The 15,854-nt window shown below is 42.7% G+C and overlaps 1 protein-coding gene across 1 annotated transcript; it reads right to left on the bottom strand.

Moving 5' to 3' along the window:
- Positions 1-477: 477 nt before the first annotated feature.
- On the bottom strand, positions 478-15,628 carry LOC139416427 (stathmin-3-like). The gene is made up of 5 exons (XM_071165029.1): positions 15,481-15,628; positions 3,537-3,635; positions 3,168-3,361; positions 1,378-1,569; positions 478-1,176 (listed from the first exon to the last, which is right to left on the bottom strand). Exons 1-5 carry the CDS (start codon positions 15,497-15,499, stop codon positions 1,117-1,119), a joined length of 564 nt encoding a protein of 187 aa, XP_071021130.1. The 5' UTR covers positions 15,500-15,628; the 3' UTR covers positions 478-1,116.
- Between the last annotated feature and the right edge of the window lie 226 nt (positions 15,629-15,854).

Genomic DNA, 15,854 nt, shown 5'->3' with positions numbered 1-15,854 from the left:
ATTAAGGTATTGTTATTACATTTTATATTCTAATGTTATTATTTATATTCCATTCCAATATTATATTCTAATGAATTATTGTTTTTATTAATTAAAAACAACTATTGTAAACCTTTTGCTCCTGAATGTAATTTTAAAGACTGCTGTGATTTAAAATATTGCATTATTCCAAACATATTTAGTGCAATTGTACATAATGGATTGTATGGAAAAGTTAAAAAGTTAAAAAGAGGGACTTTACATCAAATCTCCTCATAGTGCAAATATTAATGGTGACATGTGCAACACCATTTCCCTGCATATTATTTGACAACTAGATTTCTCTTTTAAGTATTACTTTCTAAAGAATTTGTAAATAAAACTGATTAAATGGATTTTAACACACTTGTGTGAAACCCCATGCCATAATCTTCTACCGGGGTAACTTCTAAAAACAACATTTCATGAAATAACTAAAAAAAGTGTAAACTGTAGCCATTTATTTCCCTTTATAGTTTATTTGCCTAAGCATGTCCTTCATCCACATAACAATTTCTTTCCAGGCGTAGCTTTTTTTGTGTCAACAATAAGACATTGTTCTTAGGGGAGAGGGCTAGTTACCTTTCAGTACCTTATGTCTTACACCCAAAGGAACATTGACAACATCCAGTACACTCACATTTTATTAGTCTAATACACAATTAGATCAATACAGACTCCCCTTCAACAATCCATGCCATTTATGTAAAAAGCGATGCATGTCAGTGTTTGAGTTTATATGTGTGTGAATTGTATGTATGTTTGTGTCTGTGCATGTGTGTGTGGGCGTGCGCAGCACATTTGAAATTCCAGCCATTAGAATGTATTCCAACCATTTAGAAATGTTAATATCTACTGTTTGAAATGCTGGTGGTGTTGATGTTTTAGTGAGAGAAAAAAATGTCATACTGTAGGGATGTGTAGAGAGATGAAGAGCTATGACAGTTGTGATATCTTGCAGGTAAACTTGTTCCCTATTGAATGACAGATGAGATTGCAGGATGTAGAGCAGAATTATGATTTTTGACACAAAAATTCCTCGCTAAAAACACACTTCACATAAGCTGGGAAATGGGAATTCCTTTCAGTAAAGCCTTCTTATCCAGAAAGGTCTGCTTGCAGCTCCTTGTTCCGGCGCACTTCGGCTGCATGCATCTCCTAGGAAAAACCATTAACACCACAAAGAGAAAACTGTCAAGACACAGGTGACAGGTTATGTAGTCTACAGCCTAGAAATATGTCAGAGTACTTAGCTAGTTCTGTTCTGAGCATAGAGCTTTATTTCTCTGACCAAGTAAAGGTGGGGCGTCAGACTTTGAAATAGAGAGAGAGAGGAGAGAAAACAAAACAGGCCCTCACCTTCTCACGGAGCCGCTGCTTCAGTGAGTTCAGGTATGCCTCCCGGTTCGCTTTCTTCGCCTCCATTTTGGAGTTGAGCTTCTCTTCCGCCATCTTGCTGAAGTTGTTGTTCTCTTCCATGGCCTTGTGCAGCACCTCCTTCTCATGCTCCCTCCGCTCAGCCAAATGCCTCAGCACCTGAGCCTCCTGGGACTAGGGAGCAAAGAGAAAAAGTGCACTATTTTCATGCACAGATTTTGTTAGCAGTGTATATTTACTGAAAATGAATGTCAGTGTACGGCAGTAGTATGCTAACCCAATGCTAACTTTTATGATTTTCCGTAACCCTAACCCTAACCTCACTTAAATTAACCTAACCCTTGTCCCTTAACATAACCTTGACCCTAACCATAACCAATTGCTATCCCTATGCTAAAGTGTTTGTTTGCTGGTAAAATATCCAGTTCCTATTATGTTGTAGGAAAGACTGATGATAAAATAATTTCCCCAATATCAGGGAATTGAATCCAAATGCTACTGAGTAGCCTGATAATTTCTTGTCAAAGCATTCAACCAGATTTTGCAACTCCAATTTGGATTTCTGTTTTAACTGCTTGTCACGCCCCCAGACTTCCACATTTCCCTCCTCCCTACGGTATATTCCAGCAGCGATGACAGGCTCTCCCCATTCATGACTTTTCTTTCCCTCAGGGAACCCAGTGACAGGTCTGGCTGGGTCTGTCTGATACGCAGCGATTAAGCATTGAAGCAGTTCTCACCCAACAACGATAATTAGTCATCAGTTTTTCTATTTAAGTGGAAATGCAAGGTAGAAAAAGGCTCACAGAAAACCCAGGAAATCCCCCTAACTGAACTAGGATAATGAAGCGATGGGTTGCTAGTTATTTATGTTTTCATGAAATGTCAGATATCTGTCTCTTTTTCAAGGTTGTGTTCATTAGGGCATGCGACAGAAAACGTTTTGAAAAGTTTAGCAATGGAAAAAGACAATAGGTATTTCTTATTGGACAAGTCCAGGTAATTTTTCTTCCATTTGTTGCCTAATGAACACAACCATGCTCATTCATGTGTGACAGCTCTGGCATTTCAGTAGAGGGCCTGGATGTCTAGAGAGAGACTGGTATTTGTTTCCCCATCTCATTTATCTTTCCTTCTTCACCTCCTTCTCCCCATTGAGTGATGATCTTTTCCTCATTTCACTTAATCTCCTGTTTACGTCTCTTCTTCCGTCTCTCCTCAGCAAAGTCAATAGCCCTTTACCTAACCAGCTTTTTGTCTCTCTCCTCCTTTTCGTCCCTCCTTTCTCTCCCTCTCTCTTCCTTGCCTTGCCTTCCCTTCTCTTACCTTAAAAATGTATATAGTTCTGCCTTGAGCTGTTCTTGTCTATTGATCTTCTGTATTATGTTTCATATTTTGTGTGGACCACAGGAAGAGTAGCTGCTGCTTTTGCAACAGCTAATGGGGATCCTAATAAAATACCCAAAACATACCTCTCAGCAAACTAAATTAACATACTTCACATGTTTCTCTCCCCTCCTCCCTGCCTTCCTTCATACACTTGCATCTGTCATCCTCTCTTACCACCCTACTCTCCTCAACAACATCCATGAACTCTATGAACCTGAAATGCTTTTTCCCTCCTCACCCCCCCATCCTCACTTCCTTCTCTTGCACTCACCTTCCCCTCTGTTCCCATCTCTGTCCTCAGCAACCTCCATGAACTTCTTACTCTCTCCCTATCCTCCCTTTTCTTACTCCCTCCCTCCTTTCCCTCCATCCTCTTGTCTTACCTTCCTCCTCTCCTCAGCGGCCTCCAGCCTCCCCTGCAGCTCATCCAGGGAGATATCCCTCTTGGGGGGCGAGGTCAGGGCGGGGGGAGAGGCAAGGGGACTGGGCCTGTCCGGGGACAGGTCGGTGGGGGACTTCAGGATCACCTCAAAGGACTGGCCCGACAGTCGCTTGTTGATGGGCTTCACCTCCAGGTCTATTGAGAGAGACAAGACAAATAAGACACAAAATGGCTGTTGTGCATTACCTTAGATGGGTGGATGCTTTACACATACAATGTAAAGTGTTTTGAGACTAAGAACGAATTTAAAGCCAAAATACATTACATCAATACAATACACATTAAAAAACAAAGCACACTTTGGGCTGACCTCCAAATTGATAGTTGGTGGTGGGGTATGATGTCTGGGGGTATAGGCAGGAGCAGATGAGAGACATCATGGACATTTCCTTGATCTTCTCTGTGTAGGCTTTAAGGAACAAAGAAACAACGAGAGACATGGTAAGATATTCCAATGATATACAGGGTAAAAGAATCGTCCTATTTTTATATATTTATTTGCCATATTCCTTTGTGACCATGGCAACCATGGCCCCCGGTTTTTAGGAGGAAATGTTGTTAAGACGGCTAGTATTTATTACAAGGCTGTATACAGTGCAGCTGGGATGAGATTGAAGGTGTGTCTGCTATAAAAACGTGAGAGTGCAGTAATAGCACTTTCACATCAGATTGAGTTAGAGACTATTGCATTACCTGCCAACTGGACTAGTTTTTAAATTTCAGCACTTTGGCAGAGTCATGTGGGTGGGTGTGTGTGTGCGAGAGAGAGAGAGAGAGAGCAAGAGAGAGAGAGAATGAGTGTGCCTGGTGCTACCCATACTGTAATTACAATGCTAGAGATACTTCTAATCTACTTTTACCACTATGCATGGTTATGCAAATCAAATAACCAGGGTCGGATTTCCGAACGGACACGCAGGGATACGTGTGTCGTCTCCCCCCCAGGTAGCATATGATAGCAAAATGTGTAGAATAGCAGGACATTTGCTTTAAAAGGGCAGAATTCTGTCTCAGCCTCAATGCAAAATTGTGCATTCGGAAAGTATTCAGACCCGTTGACTTTTTCCACATTTTGTTACGTTACAGGCTTTTGATAAAATGTATAAAATTGTTTGTTTTCCTCATCAATCTACACGCAATACTCCATAAGGTTTTTAGAAATGTTTTTGCAAATGTATTACAAATAAAAAACTGAAATATCACATATACATAAGTTCAGACAATTTACTCAGTACTTTGTTGATGCACCTTTGGCGATTACAGCTTTGAGTCTTGGGTATGACGCTACAAGCTTGGCACACCAGTATATCTGGAGTTTCTCCCATAATTCTCTGCAGATCCTTTCAAGCTCTGTCAGGTTGGACGGGGCGGGGCGCGTTGCTGCACAGCTATTTTCAGGTCTCTCCAGAGATGTTAGATCGGGTTCAAATCAAATCCAGGCTCTGGCTGGGCCACTCAAGGACATTCAGAGACTTGTCCCGAAGCCACTCCTGCATTGTCTTGGCTGTGTGCTTAGCGTCGTTGTCCTGTTGCAAGGTGAACCTTCGCCCCCAGTCGGAGGTCCTGAATGCTCTGGAGCAGGTTTTCATCAAGGATGAAAACATCACCACAGTATGACGCTGCCACCACCATGCTTCACCGTAGGGATGGTGCCAGGTTTCCTCCAGACGTGACTCTTGGTAATAAGGATAGAGTTACAGTGCCTTGCGAAAGTATTCAGCCCCCTTGAACTTTGCGACCTATTGCCACATTTCAGGCTTCAAACATAAAGATATAAAACTGTATTTTTTTGTGAAGAATCAACAACAAGTGGGACACAATCATGAAGTGGAACGACATTTATTGGATATTTCAAACCTTTTTAACAAATCAAAAACTGAAAAATTGGGCGTGCAAAATTATTCAGCCCCCTTAAGTTAATACTTTGTAGCGCCACCTTTTGCTGCGATTACAGCTGTAAGTCGCTTGGGGTATGTCTCTATCAGTTTTGCACATCGAGAGACTGACATTTTTTCCCATTCCTCCTTGCAAAACAGCTCGAGCTCAGTGAGGTTGGATGGAGAGCATTTGTGAACAGCAGTTTTCAGTTCTTTCCACAGATTCTCGATTGGATTCAGGTCTGGACTTTGCCTTGGCCATTCTAACACCTGGATATGTTTATTTTTGAACCATTCCACTGTAGATTTTGCTTTATGTTTTGGATCATTGTCTTGTTGGAAGACAAATCTCCATCCCAGTCTCAGGTCTTTTGCAGACTCCATCAGGTTTTCTTCCAGAATGGTCCTGTATTTGGCTCCATCCATCTTCCCATCAATTTTAACCATCTTCCCTGTCCCTGCTGAAGAAAAGCAGGCCTAAACCATGATGCTGCCACCACCATGTTTGACAGTGGGGTTGGTGTGTTCAGTGTGATGAGCTGTGTTGCTTTTACGCCAAACATAACGTTTTGCATTGTTGCCAAAAAGTTCAATTTTGGTTTCATCTGACCAGAGCACCTTCTTCACATGTTTGGTGTGTCTCCCAGGTGGCTTGTGGCAAACTTTAAACAACACTTTTTATGGATATCTTTAAGAAATGGCTTTCTTCTTGCCACTCTTCCATAAAGGCCAGATTTGTGCAATATACGACTGATTGTTGTCCTATGGACAGAGTCTCCCACCTCAGCTGTAGATCTCTGCAGTTCATCCAGAGTGATCATGGGCCTCTTGGCTGCATCTCTGATCAGTCTTCTCCTTGTATGAGCTGAAAGTTTAGAGGGACGGCCAGGTCTTGGTAAATTTGCAGTGGTCTGATACTCCTTCCATTTCAATATTATCGCTTGCACAGTGCTCCTTGGGATGTTTAAAGCTTGGGAAATATTTTTGTATCCAAATCCGGCTTTAAACTTCTTCACAACAGTATCTCGGACCTGCCTGGTGTGTTCCTTGTTCTTCATGATGCTCTCTGCGCTTTTAACGGACCTCTGAGACTATCACAGTGCAGGTGCATTTATACGGAGACTTGATTACACACAGGTGGATTGTATTTATCATCATTAGTCATTTAGGTCAACATTGGATCATTCAGAGATCCTCACTGAACTTCTGGAGAGAGTTTGCTGCACCAACTGTGCCTCGACACAGTTCTGTCTTGGAGCTCTACAGACAATTCCTTCAACTTCATGGCTTGGTTCATGGCTTGGTTTTTGCTCTAACATGCACTGTCAACTGTGGGACCTTATATAGACAGGTGTGTGCCTTTCCAAATCATGTCCAATCAATTGAATTTACCACAGGTGGACTCCAAACAAGTTGTAGAAACATCTCAAGGTGATCAATGGAAACAGGATGCTCCTGAGCTCAATTTCAAGTATCATAGCAAAGGGTCTGAATACTTAAGTAAATAAGGTATTTCATTTTTAGCAAACATTTCTACAAACCTGTTTTCACTTTGTCATTATGGGGTACTGTTTGTAGATAGATGAGGGAAAAGTGTATCCACTTTAGAATAAGGCTGTAACATAACAAAATATAGAAAAGTCAAGGGGTCTGAATACGTTCCGAATGCACTGTTTAGAATAGCAGGAAATTAGCTTTAAACTGAAACATTTTCTCTCAGCCTCATGACAAAATGTGAACAAGAGCATTATAAAACTGCAACATTTTTTTGCGGTGCTGAAGGTCAGTTCCCCAGGACCCCAAATGCGGTAGTCCGGCCCTGTCAATAACTCTGGTAAAACCAAGCCCAAAGTTAACCCACCAAAGCTTAAGATGGCTAGCTCTGATAATATACAGTATTGGGTTGTGTCCATGAGGCACCAAACAGAGAAGAAAAAAAACTGACTGAACCAGCGAGGGACTTTCGTTCTAGATTACTGAATGTTTTACAGTCTTTTCCCTTGCATGCCCTTATGGAAAATAGCTGTGACACAAAGCAACTGTTTAGCATTCTGTCCCTCTGGGTAATGAAGCTCTGTCTAAGGTTCACACCCAGATCAGTCAGCAGAGGCGAGGGAGAAGACGCAGCCTACAGATCACAGTTACACTTAATCAATACAGGTCTAATTACTATTGTGTTTGTTAAAGGTCAGTGTTCTCATTATCTATGGTCTAAGATATGATCAGCAATGTGGGGGACATGTAGCTTTTAGGCTTGTTTGTCAGGGGAATTTAATTTACGATTTCTAGGCTGAAGGCAGGGTTTGTCTGGAGGTCACTGATAGGACACATGAAGGGATTAGCCAAGTGCCAGGATGTACTGTAGTCAGGTTTTGGGGAGTGAACTGGGGCTGAATGGTTTTAATACCATTGAGGTAGAAGGTTTGGTAACACTTTACTTAATGTAGCTTCTTAGGAAGTGTTATTTTGCCATATGGACATTCACAACACCTTATAGATGCAGTCAACATTATGAAACTGTATAACAAAGCAAACAGGTATGAGAGGCCGTAATATGTTGTGAATATATCACAGCTAAGTGGCCTCTCCTGTAGTTGTATTATCCCGTTCATCTTTAAGGTGTTATATGAATGTTTATAAGGCAATGTATAGTAACACCTCATCAGAAGCCCCTTCAAGGAAAGTATGACAGTTTTTCCTTTCACATATTAAAAGGAAAAGATCACCTGCACTCTCCGTAGCACACCAAACACAGGGAAAGACCCACTAATATGGGAGTGCAACCTAGTATGGAAATATCCACTGACTATCAATCAAATCAACTAATAGAAGACTGGTGACCTTTCACCATTTGAATTGCCTTATTGTGTGACTACGCCACCTTCTCTTCTGATGATGAAGATACTGTACTTTACAGCTGAGTATGTTCCCCTTCCTGTCACTGCTCCACAGCAGCACAGAGACTTAACATGTAATATTAATCTCATCCAAAGCAGTACCCCCGCCCCCTCAACCCCTAAGTTTTCACATGGTCCCTCCCTAGCCCCTGTAGGAACCATGCCACTGAATGCAACCACTGAACAAGTACGGGTTACGTAAGTAGCGTGTGCTCCGCAGTCTGTGTTCAGTGGTGTGCATTCTGCAGTGTGACTTGTTTTATGCTTGGCAGGGTGTGTGAGCCATTGGAGTGAATTCACCAGCACCTGTCTCAAAGTACTGCTCAGTTGTGGTGCTTTAAGAAACTCATGCCAACCTACATATTGTATATGAAAGACACCATCTGCTGTAGTATTTCACACCAGTGGTTCAAAACCTGGGGTACGTTTACCCTTAAGAGCAGGGAGAGATAATTGGGACGCGCCCCATGACTGCCTGTGTGTTGGTCCTGTCTGAAGTCAGTCTTCCTTTAATGCTAATGAGGCAGGAGCCTGAGCATGTCTAGACGATTAGCCCCCATAAATACTACTTCCTCTTAAAGATCTATGCCTTTTAAGGTGGCTTGCTGCTGCTGAATAGATAAGCAGGCTGTGGCCCTCATTGTTGCAGCAGATATACCGACCTGCTCTAACTCTCATGGGTACATGAGGAAAGTGGGCACAGCACGCACCCTGGAGTTTTTAAAAAAAGGATCCTTTATTTAAATAGTGCCGTTAATGTTTCAGCTATGTTAGCCTTGCAAACCCATGTAAGGCCCCTTTCCATCGCACTGTAACACAGTGTCGCAGATGATCAGATCCATAAATCATACTGATGGGCTTCCTGCCATGTTAAACACTGCTTCCACATTTGCAGAGATCTGCTACGAATCTGATTTGTCTCAGATCTCTACTAATTACAACTGGGTGTGATGGATTTCAATGCAAGAGATAATTAAGCATGTGTCTCTAATGTATGTGTGTAGGTGGACAGCACCGTGATGCTGAAAGGGCTTAAGCCCGAATATAGAATATGTGCAGGATAGAAATATTATCCAAATGTGAGAGTCAGCAACTGCGCAACTTTTTCCAATGCTCATTAAATTGTGTAACATTTACAGTGTAAATGGCAAAGCAAGAGGGGTCAGAGCATTGTCAAATCTGAAAAGGGAAAGATTCTGTGTTATAGCTTTGCTGTCATCCCTGCTCTCATTGCATAAATTGCTATGTTCTGTGAATATTTTGTAAACATTCTTCCAATGTCATCTCAAAGACAGTGTGCAGTACCTTAGAGCAACTGTACATTTGAATCCTGACTAGAACCAAAAAATTTGATCATATTACTCCAGTGCTAGCCTCTCTACACTGGCTTCCTGTCAAAGCAAGGGCTGATTTCAAGGTTTTACTGCTAACCTACAAAGCATTACATGGGCTTGCTCCTACCTATCTCTCTGATTTGGTCCTGCCGTACATACCTACACGTACGCTACGGTCACAAGACGCAGGCCTCCTAATTGTCCCTAGAATTTCTAAGCAAACAGCTGGAGGCAGGGCTTTCTCCCATAGATCTCCATTTTTATGGAACTGTCTGCCTACCCATGTCAGAGACGCAAACTCGGTCTCAACCTTTAAGTCTCTACTGAAGACTCATCTCTTCAGTGGGTCATATGATTGAGTGTAGTCTGGCCCAGGAGTGGGAGGGTGAACGGAAAGGCTCTGGAGCAACGAACCGCCCTTGCTGTCTCTGCCTGGCCGGTTCCCCTCTTTCCACTGGGATTCTCTGCCTCTAACCCTATTACAGGGGCTGAGTCACTGGCTTACTGGGGCTCTCTCATGCTGTCCCTGGAGGGGGTGCGTCACCTGAGTGGGTTGATTCACTGATGTGGTCATCCTGTCTGGGTTGGCACCCCCCCCCCCCCCCCCCCCCCTTGGGTTGTGCCGTGGCGGAGGTCTTTGTGGGCTATACTCAGCCTTGTCTCAGGATGGTAAGTTGGTGGTTGAAGATATCCCTCTAGTGGTGTGGGGGCTGTGCTTTGGCAAAGTGGGTGGGGTTATATCCTTCCTGTTTGGCCCTGTCCGGGGGTGTCCTCGGATGGGGCCACAGTGTCTCCTGACCCCTCCTGTCTCAGCCTCCAGTATTTATGCTGCAGTAGTTTATGTGTCGGGGGGCTAGGGTCAGTTTGTTATATCTGGAGTACTTCTCCTGTCCTATTCGGTGTCCTGTGTGAATTTAAGTGTGCGTTCTCTAATTCTCTCTTTCTCTCTCTCGGAGGACCTGAGCCCTAGGACCATGCCCCAGGACTACCTGACATGATGACTCCTTGCTGTCACCAGTCCACCTGGCCGTGCTGCTGCTCCAGTTTCTTTCAACTGTTCTGCCTTATTATTATTCGACCATGCTGGTCATTTATGAACATTTGAACATCTTGGCCATGTTCTGTTATAATCTCCACCCGGCACAGCCAGAAGAGGACTGGCCATCCCACATATGCTCTCTCTAATTCTCTCTTTCTTTCTCTCTCTCGGAGGACCTGAGCCCTAGGACCATGCCCCAGGAATACCTGACATGATGACTCCTTGCTGTCCCCAGTCCACCTGACTGTGCTGCTGCTCCAGTTTCAACTGTTCTGCCTTATTATTATTATTCGACCATGCTGGTCATTTATGAACATTTGAACATCTTGACCATGTTCTGTTATAATCTCCACCCGGCACAGCCAGAAGAGGACTGGCCACCCCACATAGCCTGGTTCCTCTCTAGGTTTCTTCCTAGGTTTTGGCCTTTCTAGGGAGTTTTTCCTAGCCACCGTGCTTCTACACCTGCATTGCTTGCTGTTTGGGGTTTTAGGCTGGGTTTCTGTACAGCACTTTGAGATGTCAGCTGATGTACGAAGGGCTATATAAATAAATTTGATTTGATTTGATTTGATGTATTTTGTATCTATTGTATTGTGTTTACCCCCATTTTGAAACTGACTGTATAAATAAAAAAAGGTGCAAGTGCCCCCAGACATATTTTACTTGGCAGTTCTATTCAGGAAGAAAACTGCGTACTGCATTGAGCAGCAGACATCTTATTCTCAGCAGGAAGCCTCCATCCTCCCTTTAAAGTTTAAAGTTGCACTGTAAAAGCCTAGGATCAGTTTGCCCTCCCCAAATGCTAGCCTTGTGCATTAGTAGAGGAAATGCAAAACGAACCCCAGACCAGTGTCTAGGGGAAACTTCATCCTACTCCTTATAGAACGCAGGGGCTGAACTGCTTCTTGAATCATGCCAGGAAACAGCAGAGGATTGTGGCTGCTACACACACCTTTACGATGCACTCTTAAAGGGGCAGAGCACTCAAAAATGTGATTTTCCGTGTTTTATATATATTTCTACACTATAAAGTTCGAATGATACTGTGAAATTGTGAAAATTATGATAATGCACTTTTAGTGTAAGTGCTGTTTGAAGAGACCACATTACATTTTTGCTTGTTTGGCTGGGCAGGATTTTTAGAATGCCTGGTTAATAGACCAATAAGAAAGATAGTTTGCCCTTCTGTCTCCCAATAACAGCTCGTTTTCAGGTTACATATACCTCCCATTAGGCTTCTCCAATTAGGCCCCTCTCTCAGACAACTCCCGGGCGGACAGTTCCAGCAAAATTCTTGCTTGAGAAATTGCATTTTGCTAAGAATATTTTTTAATATATTTGTTTTACCATTTTAATTTTAAACAATCACAGTAAGGTACTTAATTGTGACCTAAAAATGATTTGATATTGAGAAGAAAATGACTGCATTGGACCTTTAAAGAGAAGGCACATTTTCGACAACGAGGCTGGGTCGCTAGGGTAATCTCAGTGGCTGTTTTTTGCCTGGTCATGTGCTGAATTATTGAGGAGTGATGTCAACTTCCATCCTCCTCTTCCTCCATCCATTTGCGTGTGCGCGCACATCACACAGATATACACACACACAGCTAAAGCCTCACACAGATACATGCACACCGCACAGACACACAAAGCTAAAACTACATATACAAACACATCAGTATACACACACCTAACACACACCCTTAACGCACGCACATATAGTATGCACACATACACACACGCAAGCCTCCCTCCTGCTGTGCACACACACGGTCTTCCATGCTGGTGGGCGTGCATTGTAAATTATTCAAATGCTCTTTTTTTAGAAAGGTATCCTTGCTTGGTTTTCTTCTGAATAATAATAATAAAAAGTCAATGCTCTATGATCTACTACATGAGCCCCCCCAATCACACACACACGCGCGCGCGCACACACACACGATCACACAAAATAAGTCTATGATGCATAAACGATTGGATTAATCAACCATTTTCACTGTAACCTAGGAGAAAACTAAATCAGACTTTTAGTGGCACAATTTCAGGAAATCCTATTAAATCCTATTTATTTCACTATATGCCCAATCCACAAAAAAAAAAAAACACAAAATATTCCCAATCCACAAAATACTGTGCCAAAAGCCCCCCTTCTACAGTAATATAATAGTATCTCCTCCAATAACACTGCCTGACTAACTCGGTGTCGCTTGGGAAATTAAGTAGTTTGAGGCCCTCACATATTTAATGTGCATGCTTCCAGTTGAAACCTTAATATGATTTCTCTTTTGGCTCAGCAGCACCCCTCCTCCCCCTCCTCCCTCTCTCTCTCTCTCTCTCTGTCTCTGTCTCCTTACCTTAAGCTCTTGTTACCCTGGCAGCCTCTGCAGATTTGTTTATCACTCTATTTCCAGATCTCTCCATCCTACTATATTTTCTCTCTCTTTTTTGTAAACACTTGCCTTTCTTGTCTTGATCTATTCACGGCTACAAAATATTTATTTTCAGTCTCTCTTTTCAGTCTCTCCTCACAGGAGACTAGGTACAACTTCAAAAGAACAGACTTTGATCAAAAAGAGCTAGCATGTAACGACATACCACTGGTGGGAACCCAGCAGACAGAGAACACCCAGAAGCAAAGAACACCATAGGGGGTTCACCTACTTTCGAGACCACTTAAGAAACAGATACAGATACACAAGCTGTGATACCTCCCCCAAACATTCCAAGGGAAGGTTCCAATAAAATACCTTGTTCCCTTCCCATCAACATTATGTATCCCTTTGTTATAGATCTCAAACTTTCTGGATAGGCAGATTATGTTGGGTGTAAGCAAACATATGATTATAGCTCCACATAGGCCAGCTAGTCGGCTATATTGCTTAACCCTATTTGATACTTTTAGATCCCCGAAGGAGAATCAACCAGGACAGAAGGGAAGGGGGTGAATAATCAGAATGGAATTGGGCCATTGATTGGAACAGAGCGCAACGGTCAAAGCAGTTAAATTTTGACAGGAACTGCGGGCTTGTTCTTTAACCTCCCTCTTTTGATTCGCTCAATTCTCTTCCAGCCGGACAGAGACAATGGCAGAGACAACAAATAAGGACTGACTCTAGCTAGTCTTGGGTTAGGTTTTAATGTGCATTATCTCTATCTGTCCACCAAAAGTGCAACAGTAAAACCATTGTACAAATGTATATACATTAAGTACTACATTTGAGAGTATCATCTTTATAGTAGGCTTTCAGTGAAAAATGGGCATAAAGCATATGTTTAGCTGAGGAGTTAGCTAATTCTTTATTATTATAAGATAATACACTGTACAGAACAAATAATCTGTATTCCTGTAATACAACTGAACACATGGACTGCTGTCGTATACCCCCCTGATTCTCTGTCGCTAAGGGTGTGGCCGCTACTGCTCAGCACTGAGCTATTGATCCACAGCAAGACACACACACGCACACACACACACACACACATACATGATATAGGCCAGCTCTACCAGGAAGAGGGGTGACAAAGTGTTTAAGCTGCAGAATTTAGATATCACACTGGTGTCCAGGTGTCTTTCCTTGAGGCTTTTTATATTAGCTCCAGTTCTCTCTCTCTCTCTCCCCACTGACTAGGGTGGAGACCTTAGAGGCTTCTCACTCTCCAATCTTTCTCTCTCTCTGTTTACCAGCTGAGGTCTAGTGAGCAGGGTGCTACTGCTGGCCCTAGTGGCTAATGTCTGGTGTCGGTCTGCAGTCAATACACATGTGACATTGGCTAATTAGGACTAGGCCAGGCACAACACACCTGACAACCTTTTACATGACATAGACATAAACCATCCAGATTTCAAACCATTTAAGCATGTAAGAAAGGTTTTCTTTGTTTATCTAGTGTGTGTGTTTGTGTGTGTGTGTGTGTGTGTGTGTGTGTGTGTGTGTGTGTGTGTGTGTGTGTGTGTGTGTGTGTGTGTGTGTGTGTGTGTGTGTGTGTGTGTGTGTGTGTGTGTGTGTGGTTAACCAATATTACTGCTGAAGACTAAAGATGTAGTGGTTTGGTTCCTGTTTTGTTCTATGAAAACCAGACTACTCCTGTGTGTCCTTTAGAGGACAGTTTGTTTGGGTTACTACAATAACGTTGGTATATGTATAATAGCAATACCAGCTAATCTACAAATTTGATGAATTACTTGTCATTTGTTGCATAGCTGTCTCCTAGTGACTTATCCTTCTGAAGAAGATAATCCTTTATATAATTAAATCTCTCTCTCTCTCACACACACACACAAACACACACACACACACACACACACACACACACACACACACACACACACACACACACACACACACACACACACACACACACACACACACACACACACACACACAATACAATCATAATAAGACACGTTCAAACTTTGGATGACCATTTACACTCATTTTTGAGTAAGTTGCAAGCAAGAAAACCGATGACCAAAATGTTACCTCCCCACATCAGTAGCCTATTCAGCAATTGTATTGCCACAATTGGCCAAATCTATATCATTGCACGTTTTTATTATCTATGACTCCTTTGCTTACTTTTTAAAAATGTAACTGGATAAACATTTCAGTTCTGAGCTTTGATTGGTGCCCATGGGATACATCCATCATAGTCTATTCATTTCCTCAAATTAATATTGATCAGAAATTGCTTACTGTATGTCATATTGGGGATCTTACATTATTTGAAATGACGCAAATTGTGCTGTAAAACATAACTCGCGCTAAACGACATTGTGACAAAAGGAGTGGTCTCATCTGCATCAGGACCAGTAACCTTTCGTCAATATCACAAAGACTGTCGTTTATACAACGTTTGAAATATTCCATCAAAGGCTTTACTGTTTGAGTGTATATTTAGCGTAATCTAGCGTAATCTAGCATAATGTTTAGTCGATAGGTAGGCTAGGTGACTCTATATGGTAGCCACGTCTGTAACATGAAGTGAGTGCATCCACACGGGTTGCTACTAGTCACCCAGACAGGTCGCACCTCGAGACATCACCAAATCTACAGTAACGCAGCCGACTTTGCTTGAAATAACAAAGCTTTTCCCCGACTCTTACCTGATACTGTGCTCGCCATGGTAACTGACGGGAAAGGCGACGAGGGAGAAGAAATGGTTGTGTATCCGTGTGAGGGTGGAAGCTGTCCGCTGCTGCGTTAATGGACAATGAACAACGCACTCTAGTCAGATCTAACGGGCTGCGGTCTGTCAAGAGGAGGGGTTGAGGAAAGGCGGAGGAGTGAGCGCTTGAAGACACACACACATGCACGCACACAGGATATGGGTGGCTTTTAGGATGGACAGAGGCAGATGGATGGGTGTATAGGATTATTATCTAAGGCTAACAGAAAATGGTAGCCTTCACTTTTGGCACTTTAAGAGGCATGGGCATAGGTGTGGATTAAGGACACCCCTTCAGCACCACTGGCAGTG

The sequence above is a fragment of the Oncorhynchus clarkii genome, chromosome 9, assembly GCF_045791955.1.
Source record: "Oncorhynchus clarkii lewisi isolate Uvic-CL-2024 chromosome 9, UVic_Ocla_1.0, whole genome shotgun sequence".
NCBI lineage: Eukaryota > Metazoa > Chordata > Actinopteri > Salmoniformes > Salmonidae > Oncorhynchus > Oncorhynchus clarkii.
The sequence above is the reverse complement of the archived record's forward strand: the minus strand, read 5'-3'. Positions and strand labels throughout refer to the sequence as shown.

What these genes read in the sequence shown, in the direction of transcription:
- LOC139416427 (XM_071165029.1), bottom strand. An exon ending in CACCAACTATCAATTTGGAG is followed by an intron (nt 3,362 to 3,536) that starts GTCAGCCCAAAG and finishes CTCTCTCAATAG; the next exon opens with ACCTGGAGGTGAAGCCCATC. An exon ending in AGCAGCGGCTCCGTGAGAAG is followed by an intron (nt 1,177 to 1,377) that starts GTGAGGGCCTGT and finishes GGTTTTTCCTAG; the next exon opens with GAGATGCATGCAGCCGAAGT.